Source organism: Periophthalmus magnuspinnatus, chromosome 16, assembly GCF_009829125.3.
Source record: "Periophthalmus magnuspinnatus isolate fPerMag1 chromosome 16, fPerMag1.2.pri, whole genome shotgun sequence".
NCBI lineage: Eukaryota > Metazoa > Chordata > Actinopteri > Gobiiformes > Gobiidae > Periophthalmus > Periophthalmus magnuspinnatus.
This window is the reverse complement of record NC_047141.1, coordinates 16,052,774-16,071,224: the sequence shown is the minus strand read 5'-3', so window position 1 is coordinate 16,071,224 and position 18,451 is coordinate 16,052,774. Positions and strand designations below refer to the sequence as shown.

The window sequence follows — 18,451 nt, the reverse complement described above, 5'->3', positions numbered from 1 at the left end:
AAATGGTGAGAATGGGAGAATACTGGTGAGCTGGCTAAACTACAGAAAACTGTATGAGCAGGAACTAAATGGTGTTTGAAACTTGTTGTAATGGGTAGCTCTATGGGACAACAGGGCTACCGAAGTACATAATATGAAGATGGGAATGCTGTTATTGAAGTCGGGGTAGTGGATATGCCAAAAGAGCCGATTTTGATTTTATTACAGTTCATGTTCAAGGCTCTCATTTATCAAAAAGTAGTATGTGCTATTTGTGGGCATATTGCATGTGTTGTTTCTGTCATAAATGTGATATGTAAATGAGAGCATTTAGCAGGAACAAAGTGTCTGCTGTGCTATCCCCTATAGTCATTGAGTGCCCGTGAAAGTACCACCACATACAAAAAGTTATATTCTGATTTTAAAAATTTTGAATTACACTGCAATTTTATAGTTTTCACCTATTTTTATTTCTGAGGAGAGAAACTGCATCAGTAATGAGTAATCCACACAGGCACACGTAAAATAGAAACCTCTTCACTATTGTATACTGTGTACATGAGTGAAATCATTTGGCCCATCACAAACACAGGTCCCTGCTGATATCACCTGGCCATAATGATGACATGAAGGCCCCAGTGTCATCAGCGACTTCCCTGTAATGTCATTAAAGCAGCAGAAACCTGCTGTTCCTGGGCTGGTGGAGTGGTTTGCCGTGGGTGTCAGTTTTCTATTGATTTATGGAGATGTCAAAGAGGCCCAGCCCTTCAGTTGACTGAATATAATCCAATCACAGAGCACTCCAACTGCAGCCCGCACCATGACATCATGGTCCAAAACAGCTTACAACGGCTAAAATCTGCTAGAACAACATAAGCTAGAAAAGTTATGTGGATATTGTACAAGATAAGTACATTATTTTAACTATAACCTTGCATATGCCTGCTCTATTTTCTGTGAAATTGAAATAAATAAATACATTATATAAGTACAAAGAAACAATCCAAATCTATACACTCTTACATTATACTTAAGGTTCAGTTAAGGTTAAGGTACACTTTATTGTCCCTGTAGGGAAATTTGTCTTGCAATTTTGTATACCTTCAGAACTATAATTGCATATCATTTTCAATCTATCATTCACCTTTATATTAATAATACAATCTTACAAATAGACCAGAATCAAAAATGAACTGTGATTGTAATTTGAATGGATGTAATTTACAAATTGCAACAAAGTTGTCCATCTCTATAGAAACCTCTTATTAAAGCTTCATTCTTGTAGCATTACATGCATTAAACCACTGATCTATAGGCTTCCATGTACAAGATCAGTAATGATATTAGCAGTGAGTGCTTGAGTGTGTCTCTAAATCTTAATTTGATCTAGCACTGGAGGAGGCACTAATAGCTTTAATGCAGCTAATTAGTAATTAGGAGGCTGGCCGGGGGATGGAGCACCCCCGCTCATCACAAAACTGTGTTAGGAGACATCAGTTATCCTATGAGGCACCTATCGCTCAGGAACCTGATCAAGATAGGGCTTTTCCTATGGCTGGCTCTTGAGAATAAAATGTGTCTTGTTTTTGTAGGCTCCCAGTGATTGCTAGAATTGTAGTAGTCACAAATGCAGCAATTTTTATATTTAGTTTTCAATTCTGATTCAGGCTATATACCAAAACATACACTATAAGATGTGTTATTATCTGAACTTAAGAAGTGTCATGGTATGACTGAGCTGACTGTGATGTATGAATCATAGTGTAGAAGATGTAACTAGTATATACCTGCTCTTAAGCCAAAGCCCAGCGTAGGATAAAATGAACAGATGACTCTTCCAAACACTTTCGCAAAGAACTACTGCAGATCTTTGTTTTATTAAGCAGCATCAAACTTTGACTTCCACAGCTGGCCATAACCCAATAGTATTATTTATATAGGTTGAAAGAGCTGAATCTCACAAAAACACCTAAATAAACCTAAATCATGACGACCAGCTCCTTCCGAGTCTCTAGAGTCATTACTGTGGACGTGCTCCTGCCAGCTGCCAGCCCATTAAACCTGTGTAACACCAACATTATATTACACCTCTGTTTGTGTTTGCTCCATATATATCTCATCTGCATCTCCCTCCACAGATCACTGACTGCATATGGAGCTTACAGTAATTAAAGCTAGAATCTAAATGAGGCTTGTAAACTGTGAACTGATTCCGTTTACACAAGCCTGCATACTTTATTATGGAGTAAAACACAATTGTAAATGACTACACATTATATGGTATGCCAGATATGACAACAGTAATTCTTTATGGAGAGCTATGGGCATTTTAGGCAACTTTGTAAAGCACCCAAACTAATGAATATTACTTTTCATTGCAATATTATATGCAGGGTGATACATGAAAACAAAGATTTACTGTGTATTTAAATTATAGTAACAACACTGGGAGTCAGACGTTGTTATCATGTTATATTAACCGTGACATTGGGTTTATGGGAGACAGTAAAGACAATATTGACAATATCGACTTTGTTCAATATATAAAAGCTGGAAAGATTTATTGTGTGTACAGCTTCTTTGCACTAGTGGGAAAATGGCCTTTTCTTTGTAGTACAGAAAGATTTGACATGTAATGGGTCAAACAAGTAAACTTAGGATTCAATACAGACTCTAACAACATATAGGCTTTACTAACGTTAGCCTGCCCTGCCCACTTTTGCTTCTTAATGCTACAAAACCCCACTTTCTTTGTGGTGGTTCTTCGGTTAAGCGGGAATCCCATTCATTTCAATGGAGAATTTGGGAAAAATGTTAAAATATGATATACAATAGATTGATTTGTGGAAAACGTTCTATGTCCATGTGCATCAACAAGTCAACACTGTACCGATCCACAGGCTTGTCAAGTTCATTACTATATCGACTTATCGTTCAATATTTGAAAGCCGGAACAATATATTTTTGGGGTCAATATTTATCGTGTCTACTTTATTTTGCACTACTGGGACATTTTTGATAATTTTTTGGCTATATGATAAGATTTAAGCTCTAAAAGGCTGAATTAATAACAGAGAAAGGTGTTTAATTCTACTATTTACTTGTTGCAGCTCCTAATTTTGTAACAATATTGTAGATTTAGAATAGTTAGAATAGTATATCGCACTTGAAAATTTGTAATTGTGTCTTACCTGACAGTATCAGACTCAAACAAAGCACACCATACCGTACATTACTACAATATATAGTAAATAAGTGAATATCATTTCACCAGTTTTTTTGTTTTTTTTTTCTTTCTGGAAACTAATGCAATATAAAAGGGATTTGCAAACATGTTAAGTACATTGCGTTATCTAATTTTGTCTAAAGAGATACAGACAGGAAAATTTCACACAATAAATTAAATTCTATTGAAAACATATAGTTATTTAGTTAATGCACATCTTAGTGTAGCTCCACAGACTTCCCAACCCCAGCATCTTAGCTCGAGGGCACAAAGTCAGCAGGATTTGTGCAACACCTCTCCACAAACCCAACATTAATCCCGAATTATTCACATCAGGCTCAGTACAGCGGGAAAAAGATGTGTTACTTATGTAAATCCTACGCACCAAAAAGGTACGAGGCTGTTATATAAGAGATGCATCCTGAGCTGTCGCCTCTGCTCCCGGTGCAACGTCCACCCCCTCACAGACCCCCCTTCCAAAGCCCCCTTCCTCCCCAACCATCGGCTTTGTGGCCTCATTCACTCCATCACCGCTACCTGTTCACTAACTCAAGGCTCGGTACCATAAACAAGAAGCAAACATGTGGAACTAACTGTGCATGAAAAGCAGATCGTGGTATTAGAAATAGTTGGATATATCCAATTGAATGACTGAATGAACACAATCTTTAGCATATTTTTTATTGCAATCCAATGCCAGATTTTCTCATTACAATGCACTAGGGTGGAATACCTCGTAGAAAAATAAAAGAAAAACATAATTGCTATTTATACTTAGGCATCCAAGTCAAATTTCATAAAATAACTCCCTGAAACAAAGCTGCTTCATAAATTGCTCCGCTGCACATGCATAGTAATGTCATGTTTACTGAACATTAGTGCACCTCTGCTGGATTAAAATCTATATACGAGGTTTGGGTAAGAATTCTACGGAGCTATATCACACCTGCTAATGAAGGATTGATTTTTTTGGTGAAAGGACAGACATTTGTTAGTTCAGTTAATGTCAGTCTCCAACAGGTAGTACAAGTGCATCTTACAAGTACACAAAAGGTACGTTCACTTGTCCTGGTTTTGTCTGCTCACTGGCCTCTCCAAAATAGCGTTAAGACAGCTGCAGTACATCCAAAACGCTGTGGGTCCTAACTAGAACCAGGAAGTACGAGCACATAAGTCCTGTGCTCAGGTCTCTGCACTGGCTTCCTGTAGCTCAAATAATAGACTTTAAAGAAGCTCTGCTTGTGTACAAGTCTCTCTATGGCCTAGCACCATAGTACATCTCTGACATGTTAGTGCCATATGAACCATCTCACACTCTGAGGACTTCAGGGACCGGCCTCCTGCTGGTGACCAGAGTCAGGACTAAACATGGGGAATCAGCGTTTCAGTTTTATGCAGCTAAAACCTGGAAATGTGAGACAGGCCTCTGAAAGGCTGACTGAAAGGTTTTTATTCACTCTTTTCATTCACTTTTATGCACTCTTCTCTATTAATGTTAATTTTATGATGATTATTTGTGATTATTTATGTTTTGATATGTGTGATTTTAATGTCCTTCTTATTCTGTAAAGCACTTTGTGTATGAATCGTGCTATACAAATAAACTCGCCTTGCCAACTTTGCCTTGTCATTTTTGACATTCTAAAGAATGTTTAGGATTTAGGCAAAATATATAATCACTGGCATATACTTTGCCAGCCCACCATTTTATGGAATACAAATGAGATGCAAATAAACTTGTCAAAAGCTGAATTTAATGCTCTGCCTTGCTTTATTATATTTTGATGCCTGAGTCATTGTTTTGGTATCAGCTTGTTCTGTTCTCCAAAAGTCTCTGTTATCTACACATCATACTGGTTTTCTTGCTTTAGATTCGATCTAAAACATGATGTTATACTCCCAAATGGGGGCAAGAGACAGTTTTTAGTTACATTGTACTTTACCATGAAATATGCAAAAGATAAATTCACAAATGTTGAATCTGATTTGACCTCATTTATATTTGTGATGACACCCTCTGGCTCAGTATATTACAACAAAAAATAGCATTTTAACAATATTCATTAGGCTGCCTCCCAATGATTGGCCAATATAATATTTTGACCCGAAACTCAGCGATATGCTTGCCTTCTTTATTAGGTTACAAAGCAGACTTGTTGGCTGTGAAATGTTTAAAAGACCAACATAATTAAGGTGTTTAATAGAAGAATGGCATGGATTGTGTTCATTGACAGCTGATGGAGCTGCCTATGGTAATAAGACACACATGGTGAGCATAAGCAAAGGTGCAGGTGCAGCAATACAGCATATATAGACATATATAATAAATGGTTATATGGTTTATAATATATGTCAGTTAGCCTATTCAGCAGAATTCCTAGCCTATTCATTTAAATTAACTTTATTGTTATTATTATTATTATTATCATTATCATCGTCGTCGTCGTTGTTGTTTTTTGTGTTGTTATTATTCACAACCCGTCACTGTTGTATCAATAAACACATTTGAAATCATGTTTTACTCCTGATTCTCGTCATTTGGGGATATACAGTAAATACATATTTGCTAAGTTAAGCTAAATTGAAAGTAGCCTGCAGTGGACAATTTCAATGATTCCTTTATAGGATATCATTCCACATCCTCAAATCTATCACATTCTTGCTGCTAGTGAAGATTAATTCAGGTCACAATGCAATCATAAGAACTAAAAAAATAATAATCATGATCAATTTTTTGCAAAATCCAGTCATTTCTATTCAATCTGTCCTCCAAATAGGTACAATACCTGATGTGTCTGACTGTTTATATCACCTCAAATTGACTTTATCCTTTAGAAAGTGTGAGTTCATAAACCAGGTCAAGTTGGAATTCTGACCATGAGTATCATAGCAACCAAAGAGCAAATCAGGAGTGAGGCTGCTGAATTTATATATACAGTTTATGCGAACAACATAAAAATAATTCCTTTGCCGAAACAGATAATTACCATGTTTAAAAATCTAATTCTTTGTAGCTGTATTTTCAACTGCCAAATCAGTTTAGGTAAAATATAACCATTGTTCCACTTCTTCTTGATGAAATCCTTGACACTTTTTGACACCTTTTCAAAATGAAGCTATCTGTTTGTGCAAATCAACACTTACAAGACATGAGTAAAAGGTGAGAGCCCTATAACCCAAACACTAGACCAGTGCTGTAGTGTTCTTACCTTGACATTGTCTGGGTGCAGCCCTCCAGGGTGCTTATCCATGTACTGACACAGGTCTGTGTGCTGTAGGAAACACAAACACATCCTTGATTATAATGCAGGAACGATTCAAAAATACTGAAATGTTTGCTTGGTGAATAATCAGTTGGTGAGATTACTACATTTTATTTAAGTTCTAAGACAGGACATATGGCTAGATCTAAACTGAAGAATAAAGGAAGCATAAAGAATAATAACGAATACTACAAAAAAGATGGAGGGCATTTTTAAGATAAAACAAAAGCCCAGTTCTATGGAAAATGCCAGGATTTGTCGAGGTTTAAAGAAAGTGAAGACAAATGTTTGATGTCTGTCTGTGTGAGCTGTGCTATAACAGAGCGTGTCTTTACTCAGTGTGTGGGCATTAAGCTCCATCACAGAGGCTTTGGACCATGATGGACCAGGTTTTACAAGAGTTTTAGGCTGACTGTAGGTAGAAGGTAAAGAAAGAATGGTAGTGGACACAACTTATTCTGCAGTGTGAGTAAAATATTATAATGTGGGTTGTAATGTGTGTTTATACCAGTATGATCTCATAAGCAGTCTATTGTTCACTGGATTACTCAAAATGAAAATATTACAAGAGCTATGTTAGAGTGAGGAGATTACATAAGGCCTTTGTTTATTTGTTTAAGTCCTGTTTTCAGCAGCACATGTCTTGATTTGAAGTTAGCCTGTGTTTTTCTTTCAGTATCCAAATTGTGATTGGACGAAACTGTATTTGTCTTAGCTGTTATTGTTATGGAGAAAATGTATTACACTGAGAATGTGAAAATATTTGCTCTTTGGTCTTTACTTAGTTGTGGGTGGTTAGATCCACTAACCACTGGTATGCAGTTTGATCCTAACTCCTATGGGTGCAAACTGTTATTGTGTCCTTGGGCAAGACACCACCTGCCTGCTGCTGTATGACTGTGTGAATAAGAAGTTCTTTGATGTTTTGATTGCATGAGTTTCTCATTTGTTTATTGCTCTTTTGACTGTTTTAATGTTTGTTCTGTGAAGCGCCTTTGAGTGTCCTGACCATTTATTTAAGTTTTGTTATTTGCAACAGCAACTAATAGTGCATTTAATAGTGAATTTACCACTGACCTAGAATCCTTTCATTCCAAGTCTGGCCAAATTATGAAACCATTTTATGATATATGGACAATGTGGTGCAGCCTTATTAAGAATATTAAAATATGAAGCAATAATAAATGACTCATACAGATTCCCAGACATCTCCAGAATACTTCTCCAGCACCTCCAGGGCAACCGTCTACACCCCTGTGTTTCCTGAAACATCCCAGTTACATTACTATTCATAGTCTATCTGCGCTGAAGTCTTCGGGGGTATTTTGGTAAATGTTGCGAGTTGTGAGGTGAGTTATTTCTGTCCGTATTTGTATGAAATTGAAGCCTTTCTTGGCCTGAAGCTGCGTGTCTGGACTAATCTCACGAGTTTAGTTCTCCCTTCACTGCCCTTCACCTCCAGTTTGTGAGCGGACTCGAGATGGAGATGATTCTGAAAATACAATGATATTTACAATGTCCCTCTGCTGATTTCTACCTGCTGAATAATTCAAAGTCATGAGGCAGCATAGATGTGTCTGTCCATCCTAATCTAAACCCTATGCCCTTGGTTTTACTGTCTCTGTTGCAGCCATAGTGATACATTTTAGTGTGTCTCCCCATAGACCCACTGGCTGTCATTCATGATTAGGGGAACAGGCAAACAAAAGGCTGATTGTTCCAGTTGACAAGCGTTTTGAATGAGATTCACACAAGATGATGGCACCACGCACCAACAAATGGAAAACACATTTACATATCGGGAAATCTAATAATGAAAAACAACCAGCAGAGGGCAGTCAAAGTCTATGTGAGGGAGTTTTTTTACAAAGATGGTTTATTGTCCCCATTGAGGTTCTTTCTGGATTTATTATACTCAAGGGATTTCTAGGTTGACATTAAGATGACCATAAACAAGACAGTTAAGGGAAAAAGCCAGTTGAGTTGTGCGCTAATTGGCAACATCCTGTTATCTTCCCTGACAAATGAAATATGTCCTTTATGTTATGGACATTTTACAAGGCAAGTGTTTCATGAATAAACAGTAAAAAATGATAGATGAAGGACAAATATGCACTATACAATGTAATGAATAAGAGTTTAAGTTGTGTTCTTCTTGTGAACAATATCTGAATTTTAAAGATTTTAACACCACAACTTTCAGAAGCCAATAAGATGAAACACATATTTGTTTTATAGCAACAATAGATTTAAATGGTACACCGACGTACACAAACACTGAGGGTGAGGGGCTCGCCACATAAACAATGATGTTTATGTCGAGAGTGGGATTCGAACGGCCCAACCTTCAGAACGCTCTACCGACGGAGGTGATGTTTTCTTGTTTATTGAAAAAAGGACATTTGAGTAATTGCTGTACGAGTTGCATAAGGGAATCTACAGTGGTCCCTCGCTATATCGCGGTCCACCCTCTCACTGCTTCGTGGATTTTTCCAGTACAATTCTACACACTTTTTCACAGTGTATGAACGTGCATCATGCTCTGTGTCCCGACCGGCCAAGGGACTGCAGACCACCGTCAATCAGTCAATCAATCTCCTCCGTGCCATGTCTCCCTCACAGCACAGAATGCATTCAACCTGCCAAATTTACATAAATGTTCGATCGACACTGCAGAGGAGCGGCGCCAGGACGAAGAGGCACGATCAGAAGAACTGTGAATTACACGTGAGTCACTATTAATTAATTAAACAAGAGAGAAATGTGAGAAAATGTTAATGCCTGTCTGAGAAAAGTGTATAACGTGTGTGGTGAGGGGTTTTACAGCCTTAAAACATATATAATACTTTGCGGATTTTGCCTATTGCAGGTTATTTTTAGAACATAACCCCCGCGATAAACGACGGCATCACGGACTCTTCTTCAGATCTTGAGTGAGGAAACTGGGTAGCAGATGAGCTTATGGTGTAATATAAATGATATTAATATAGAACTTAAATGATCTCACTGGGGAGAGTTGGTAATGAGTAAATGAAAGTGCGTCAGTTGTAGCATCTTTCAAGCACCAGTCCATTTCACTCCAGCTGCTCATGTCTCATCTCCACCTGTTTTTACCACATCTTCACTGCCCCTCCTCTTCATATGTGCAGACTGCATGTACCAGACTGAGAGCAGCTTCATTACTGATGCGGAGCTGAGTCAGACTTTTCAGATCAGGATTTGGCCTCGATCAGCGTTTTGAGATCCACACTTGACCTGAATATAAAGTGACCATCAAAGCGAGCTCACATGAAGACTGAGATGAGAAAGTGCATTGCTCACAGCAGGAGGGGAGACACGGCTTTATGAGTTAAGATATGTTTACATAAAGTTTCAGGGCACACCGGCTAGAAGAAACGTGCACAAACTTAGAACTGTGGTTTTCGTAACTGACATAGAAAAGTCTTGTTTAGAAGCATCAGAATTTGTTTTGGCTTTTTCGTTTTGATTATTGCAAAGACATGTTGTTTGGGGGTTAAGTATTTTCCCTGAAATCTCCAACATTGCAAAGATCCACAGTGTAACTTTTCTGTTGGGAGGTCTTATCTTTATGGAGATACATTGCTATACTCTATCTTTCTCGCATTTATTCTATTAAGGAAATATCTCTCTACAGTAACTTTGCCTGGTGGTGTCGCCTGCTTGTTTCCATTGAGTTAGATACTGTAATGATCTGATATTTTGTGTTTAATTCTGAGCTGACACCTTCAGTTGTTCTTGTAACTGTTTATGTGTTTTTAATGTAACTGCTTTTGTATTTGACACTCGGTTGCTATGCTGACAAGTTGATGTAAAGGTTTTATTTATAAGTTACTGGTCTGTTTTGGAGACTGGCTCTAGTGAGTTAAGACTGCTGTTGTTTTGCTCTTATGGGTTATGGCCGACAGTAGTCCTTGTGTTCAGAAAATAAGCAACCAGAAGAACCTTGCTGTATTTCCTTCATCAGAATGCTGCAGTACGTTTACTGGCATCTTCCTCTACCGCTAAAGATTTCTAACAGGCTTTTGGGTGGCCACTATTTTAACAGCAGTTAAGTGAAAGTGTAAGGTAAAATAACCTCTTAAATAAATTTAACATTTCCAGGATGATAGGGCCTGGACAGAGTGGACTAGTTTCTCCAGAATGAGTAAATCATTGATGTGAGGAGTGAGATCTCAGCAGCAGCTCATAAATGGGACTTTTAGCTTTTGCTTTTTGCTCATTAAAACCCTGGCACAGACGTGTTACAGGAGATCATCATAAAATATTAGTGGGTTAGCTTTCCAAACTTAGAGGAGAGAGCAGAGATTGGACTGAATTATAGCAATTAAAATACATATTTGTACAAATTAAAATACAGGTTAATAACTTTTAACCATAAACTGTAACAAATATTTAGTATAATATGTGTATTGAATAGTAAATATTGATGGTAAAAGTGTTCAATATTCTTTACCATTGCTTTTTTCTCTGAGGTGGCTTGTACTCTTAGTTAAAAAAACAAACAAAAAAACTATAAACATGCAATCATAGTTTAAAATACGTCTTTCTGGAAATAAAATCACTCAACTTTCTCTTTTGTTCTATGCCATTTATTTTACTTTTTTTTTTTAAATATGGTTGTAGGGTTTGAGGCTCCTTCTCGTTGACATGAGTCCTGCAGTTTACATTAGTTGTCCAAAGTAGATTTCCTTATCAGACTCATCATCGGCATTTCAAACCAAAATTGGACACGTGGTTTGGGGTCCCCCAGTTCAGGAGTTGACTCTGTTTTTGAAGGTTCCTCATCTTTGGCCTCCTCTGGTTTTGTGCTCTGTGACGGTAGCTGGAGCTTGCAGTCTTAAACTTTGCTTTTTTCTCTTGTTGTGTCTTTTCTTCTTAGGAGTTTAGGGTTCCTCCTCTGGCTCAGGCTCTCTTATTTGTTTCTGGGGGCACCTCAGCACAAATTTGAGGATTTTCAGAAACTGCACCCTCTGGCTTGTCAACCACTTGGGTCTTGCTTGTATTTGTACAAACTGTAGAAGAGGTTTGAAGACTCTCCAAAAAATAGTTTTGGTTTCTCTGACATTTTGAACCAAAAGTGAACGCCTGTCTTTTTGGAGTTATGCCTTGGTCTCCATTTTGGTTTTAAGGTAGGTCCATTCACCTCCTTTGGGATGGAGTTGGTAGTTTGCTGAGTTACTAGGGGCAACTGAACTTCAGAAACCACCTCCTCTCCTTTTTCTGCAGCTGGGATCGTGCCACTGTTTGTGTTGCCTTTAGGAGAGTTGTTTAAAGCCTTGAAGTGACAATTTGACATCTCTAAAGAGGATTTCAACTTCTGGTTCCTCTGGCATCGCAAAGCAAAAATTAACACCTGATTATAGATTTACTGTTTGCTTTCCTTGTTGCACTAAAGGCCCACTCACCTCATCTGGTTCAGGATTAGTGGTAGATGCTGGAGGTGCCTGAACACAAACTTTTCCTGTTGAGGTCTGGTCCAGTGAGGAATAGTTCAATAGTCTGCAGAGGAATTCCTCCTCTGGTTCGTAATTTGGCATTTTAAACCAAAAGCGATCACTTGCTCTTGTCAGGTTATGCCTTGGTTTCACTGGTTCAGGCTTTGGTATTTGTGCCTGAGGAGCTGGAGATGCACAAACACAGGTTGGTTGGCACATCCCTCACCTGTTATTCTTGGAGACCCCGTTGCGGGGGCTTGGTACACTCTGTTGGCATTGGAGTTTTTGGCACCAGTCTTGTTTCGCCAATTTTGCTGTGAATAACATCTACCTCCAGACTTTTCCTGGCACTGCACATGGTTGTTGGACATGTGTCTAGGTCCATGTCTCCTAGAGTGGGCTCCTGCCTTGTTTCTTCAACTCTTCTCGGACATGTGGCCATTTCAGTTTGAGAAACCACTCAAGAATCCTCAAAATGCTGTCAGGTTGAGTGGTACGTCCAGTGGTACGTCCACCTTAGCAGAAAGTTGGATGTTTTCGTGTTTTTTTTTTTCTTCCTTTTGCCATACTGTTGTTGTCTTATTGTCAGTGTACTTGACAATAACACATTTCTGTTGTGTTCAACCAAAAAGTGTTGAGATTTCTCCTTCTTGGTCTGTGAATGTCCACTAGAGCTTTGGATATTGAATGATCGAAATCTCCTCCTCGTCCACACTTACAGAAAAGTTTTTGGAATGTAATTTGTGGAATACAAAATTAAAAAAAAATAAACAAATTAATAAATAAGTAAATAAAAACCTAAACGTACAGGAAAATTTACCTAGGAAGTGGTGTTTATTGTAACGTGTCAATAAATTGAGTTGTGGAGAATATGTAGGCCTATGCTGTGTATTGAGAACAGGATGAACATATTAATTTTTAACCTTTTATACTGTATGATTATTATTTATTACATTTTAACCATTGAGAAGCTGCCTTCTATCATAGTGACAGGTGACAGTTGAGCCTGTCATTTCCAGTCAGCTGCATCTGCCAAGGCGACAGTTGTGGAAAGGTACTAAAAGTGTGTCCTTCCAATAAAGTGTCCCGTCTGCCTCCAGCTCAGTCCCCTCCAGTGCTGGAAATGACTGCTCTACAATGGAAAGAAACTAATTCCACTTTACAACGGACCGGAGAGTGAGCCTAAAATGCCCAATAAACAGGAGAATGCCAATCAAAATTTTTTCAGCTCAGTTGTGGCTATAAACTTCCAAACTGTAAGGCCAGACCAAATAGTTCCAAAAAATACTGCGAAATTCAACCTTATTATAGCCAGTTTCCCCATAAAACGCTATAATGCAAACGTAAAACGCAATTTCTTCTGCTAATATAGTCGTGACAAAGCCTAGGTCAAGATCTGGAGAAGGAACAAAAATGGGTCAAATTGGTCAGATTTCCTACAGGGTCAATAAAGTATTTCTTGACAAGCTTTTATTGTTATCATTTATCATTTTATTTGTATTCATTTGTTTGATGGTTAGTTTAGTAATTGAACCTTTTATCTATATACAGAATCAACTTAGATTTTATGAGCAAAACTGACTGATGTTTTTCATACCAAGCAAACACTGCATACATTTTTAGTTTTTAAAAAGGGTATAGATCATTGTATGTACTTACCACATACTCAAAGACCAGTGTGAGGGTTTCCTTGGTGTGGATGATGTCATGGAGCAGCACGATGTTGGCATGCTTCAGGCCTTTGAGCAGAGAGGCTGCACACACAACCATACCATTACGTTACATTACATTCAATACAGTCAGGTCTTAGAGATAGCACTGAAAGACAGATCTTTGGCCTCATTAGCTGCATCATTATAATGCGCCAAAGACTCTCCTCCAGCTACTCTTAGAATTGAGGATTTAGACCAGATTAAAACCAAAAAGCCAAACACAAGCTGGATTTGCTGAGGCAAGTTCCCACGCTAATTTGTCAACACTCCGGTGAAGCAGATGGGGTATTTTTAATAGTTGAGATACTGTAAAGATGAGACTGTCAGAACCTTCTTTCAAATTGATTCGGATTGCAGTTCAGAGTGGATTTTCAAATGACAACAGCTATAAAGGGAAAACAGCTTCCCATCTAATGAAAGAGACATTGTGGAGTTTGATTGGCTATCGACAAAACTGACCTTTAGGAGTAATGATTCTAGCGTGAAACTACCTGCCAGCAAAGAATATGTCAGGTGAGGTGCTCTAAGTATTTTTTCCATATTTGACTGAAGGAAAAACTCATTTTTTGTTTCTGTACATTGTCAAAAATGCACCTCATATCTAAAAAGTAGGTTGCAAATCTGTTCTTCAGCCAGTGTTAGTATCTTTTCGTAGAGTTCAAACACAATATCTTGGTCACATACAATGATTTCTCAAGCTACGCTGGTTTTCTGGCTATGAATTTGTCCTGGTTTGGTCCTGGTTTGAACCCAGTTTAGTCCTGATATAGACTTGGTTTGGTTGTGTTCTAGTCCTGGTCTGGTTTAGTTTAGTTTGGAAATCTGCTGAAGTGAGAACATGACATCAAAAAATGTTACCCATAGACTAGAAATTAAAATATACTTGCAGAATGTATTCTTTCTGTGCTCCGGCTGTGTAAATATCTGTTCTTAAAGGATTTATTAAAGCTAAGGAAGATGTATGAGTTTGTTAAATGTTGAAGATGTGTTGGCGAAGAGGCACGTTTCCTGTTTAGGGCTTTCAGTTCGGCTTTAAAACTTCAGGGAAACAGCTAATCACTTCCAGGTGTGCCAGCTGATTGCTCTGGGGCAACCAATCGCTTTGACTGTCATCCTCTTGCTCACTTTTCCCCTAAGTGAACCTCCAGCGGTACGTATCAAACTCCACTATCTGGGGTTACAGCTGGACAGAAGCATGCATGCGGTCACGCTCTGGGCTGGTGAGTCAATATTGGGCAGTAATCAAAGTATTTCTTAATGACGCACTCAGTAAAACAACCTCAAAAACCAAATATGAGCAAATATGTGGTATTTTATTGGCTGGTGAAACAAGTAAATGAGTGTGGTTTTAGTTTAATAAAGGGTGTGATGACTTAAACGCAGAGCTATGTCATAAGAAGAGTATAAGCAGTTCTCAATCAGACTTCTGTTTTAATGTTTTGGACTTCACCCGCCCTGCCTGTGATAATGTGCGTAAAATAGTTGTTAAAGAGGCTGTGGGTACAAGAAATGCTATTGTAAAGCGTCTAGAAAAGTCTAGAAAAAAATACCGAAACTATAATTAATTGAGTCTAAAATGGTACGAGAAATTAAGTTGTGCAAGTAGTAATACTCTATAAGATTTTGTTTCATGAGGTGAATTTAAAGAGGCTATAATTCTATTGAAATTAGGTCAGAGTAATATGACAAAACTTTGCCATTTTTCCCTCATATTGATTGATCAGACTGTTCCATCTTTTTTTTTTCTAATTAAAACATTATTAAAATTGTTTTCAATATTAATTTACTGAATAATTGTCATTTAAAACAAAAAAGTCACATTTCTCCTTCATTTTTGAACTCTGCGTCAAACTACATGCTTTTATTGACAGAGGATTGGCTGTGGGCAATTTAAGATGACTGAATCTCGATCTTCATTAAAACTCTATTAATTCCGCAGCCCTAGTTGAAACTGGCATTATATTTGACACAATTATGATTATAACAGATGAGAAGAATCCATTATATAAAACTACAACAACAATCTTTCTATAGTATCAACATCACATTTGAAATTTTAGTATCACGACAAAGCTAATTTCAGACAGATTTGAGTTTGGGCTTTGTTCCACTAGCTGCCATCCTAGCTCTTTGGGGACTGTGAAGTAAACTTGCCATTTGGGCAAATATTATGTTCTGTCTGGAGCCGCTTCAAAGCTGTAGACATCCATTACGCAGACAAATGAGCAGACAAACAAATATGTGAGAGACAAGCTGCTGTGTCTTCTATGAGGCAACGCTTTCACTAGACCTAAGTAAGAGCATGCTGTAATATTCATGTCTTTGTATTGTGATTGAGAAAGTTATTTCCAAGGGCACAGGGGGAACTTTGACAGACAGATCCTGGGAGAGCCGATGTCTTCTGCATACATTCATTTTGTTTGAGCACCTAAAAAAACATGATGAGCAGATCAAAGAGAAGGACTCGAGGTTAGAGTTACCTCAAAGATGCTGTGACTAGTTTTGAAAATCTGCCCCTCCTTCTCTCCCCTCCCTGGTTTATTCTTGTAATGCTGCAGTGCAAAAATATGAACATTTAATGATATTATCTATGACCTGACATCAGAATGAGTGTGCTTATCTTGTTTATCTTATCTTATCTTGATCTCATTTTGACTGGTTTATATAAATCCAACTATTTGAGTTTTGTTTGAATATATTCATAGGTTTTGATCACAATGTTCTTCCTGTTTTTAAGGACTATTGCTCATTCTAAAATATGAATTGTTAATCGCTAATGAGAGCTATTATTTCATGATATGTTTAAAAATATGTTTTACTTATTTATTTTTCCATTTCAAGCCAAATTCTCCACCATGCAATTGTACTTATTCCATTAGAGAAATTAAAGTTTGTAGAATTTACACTTTTAAGATTTATTTACTGTTTATTTGACTTTTACAAAATGATTTCAGCTATTCTACTTTTCTGATTATTATAATTTTTTGCAGTGAAAGTGAAAAAAATGGTGAATGCCGCTCACACTCACTCCAGCACTAGGGGACTCCAGTACAAGTGCTGATTTAGTCCAATTTCAAAGTGTCTCTCTGACATGTTCACAGGCTAGGTTTGGCCGGTGCATGCATGTACAGCAGGAGACATGGGCTGCTCCTCTCTGCACTGGCTCAGGATCATACACTGATCAAACACAAAGTCACTCTCTCATTTACATTCAGACGCCGCCGGCTTGTTTGAGCACACTGTTTCTCCTCCGTATTCACATTCATTTAACTAAAGAGATAACAGCCCCGGGACAGACACAATAAGGCTCCATCTGGCCACTATAGGGCTGTGATGTTGTTTACATACTCACTTTTAATGGGTGTAAAGTCTAGCCTGTATATTTGATTAAAAAAAACAAAAACAAAAAAACATGTATGGTTCTGGGGGCTCTTTTTAAAAAGTTATTATTATTTATTAGTAGTTTATTTGGGGACAACGCACAGTAATAAATGTTTGGTAGCACTTACATTATGGCCCAGTAATAACATTAGGCCCTTACTAGGATGATGTTAAAATACTATTTCTGTGTAATTATTATGCAATTTATATAAAATTACTCTCACATAGACTACATAGGTATTACTGTGGCAGCATAAAGTACAAATATTATTACCATCTTAGTGCTACCAGACATTTCTGTAAATGCCATAGCTAGTTTCTAATTCGTAGAAGTCCCATAAATTTATATCACACCTGATTCATTGATCTTTGAGTGAAAATAGCTAAAGATAATTCATTTCTACCACCTAGTATCTTGTTCCTCACTGCAGATCACATCCAGGACAATAGCCAGCTAGTTGCTAAGACACTAAAGCACAAACTACATTTAATTTCAGGCCATCTCAGTGAATAGTTTTTGATTATAATTCACTAATATCATGTCTATGAATGAGACATAGAGGTGTCACTCTGCTCCTAACAACATATTACAACAAGCAGTCATGTGGCCTTGAGTTGAAGATATTTCATCTCTCATAACAAAGACACACAATACTCCTTACCTTCCCTTATGGCTGTAAAAGGTGTCCCTTCCTCTTCTTGTAGACGAATCACCTTGAGCGCGACCAGCTTCCCATTCACCCTGAGACACACAAAGCAAAACATATCAACAATCCATGCTAATCTTAGACAGTACAACTGACTCAATAAGAGACAAGTTCCTATTAAATCCATTGATGCTGCGAGAGAGTGTAGGAATGTAATTGGACTTCAGTGGAGTGAGACTAGAGGACAAGGCCGTGGGATTACAGAGAGAATGAGACTCACCAATCACTACTGCTATAGCAATAACATCATTACACGGTCAGATATTTATAATGTGTGAAATGCGTTGGTCTGAGTATAATTAACATATAAAAGTCAAGAAGTAAGCTACTCACAAAATAACTGAGACCACTGAACAGAAACGCTATTGTGTGGTGAAAATTGTATCTTTTATGCTTAATATTTCAATGTTATTACTACTAAATGTGTTATATGGTTAGAGCTATAGTGGTGGCAGAATTAGGCTATTTTGTCAAAAGGAAAGTTAATGTAATGGATAGTTAAGATCTCTAACTGAGTGTGTTTCACTCACTCAATCACACATGTACTTCTCTAAATTGGATTATTGTGAAGTTTTTATTGGAGCGCTGTACGGATCATACTAGCTTCTATTTTAGTCATTTTTATAGGTTGTTACTCAGTTAAATACACTCTAATTCATGTACTCAAAAGTAAGATTTCTTTTTTTTGAGCAGTTTTCAGAACATCTATTTGAATAAAACACAGTTT

At 37.6% G+C, this 18,451-nt stretch overlaps 1 protein-coding gene across 2 annotated transcripts in view; it reads right to left on the bottom strand.

The window, feature by feature from the left end:
- cdk14 (cyclin-dependent kinase 14) overlaps positions 1–18,451 on the bottom strand; it is a 210,338-nt gene that overhangs the window by 117,525 nt on the left and 74,362 nt on the right. For both annotated transcript variants that reach the window (XM_033980456.2, XM_033980457.2), the window contains 3 exons: positions 17,680–17,759; positions 13,584–13,678; positions 6,415–6,477 (listed from right to left, as the gene is read on the bottom strand). In XM_033980456.2, coding sequence (XP_033836347.1) covers positions 6,415–6,477; positions 13,584–13,678; positions 17,680–17,759 — 238 coding nt within the window. The remainder of the gene's footprint in view (positions 1–6,414; positions 6,478–13,583; positions 13,679–17,679; positions 17,760–18,451) is intronic.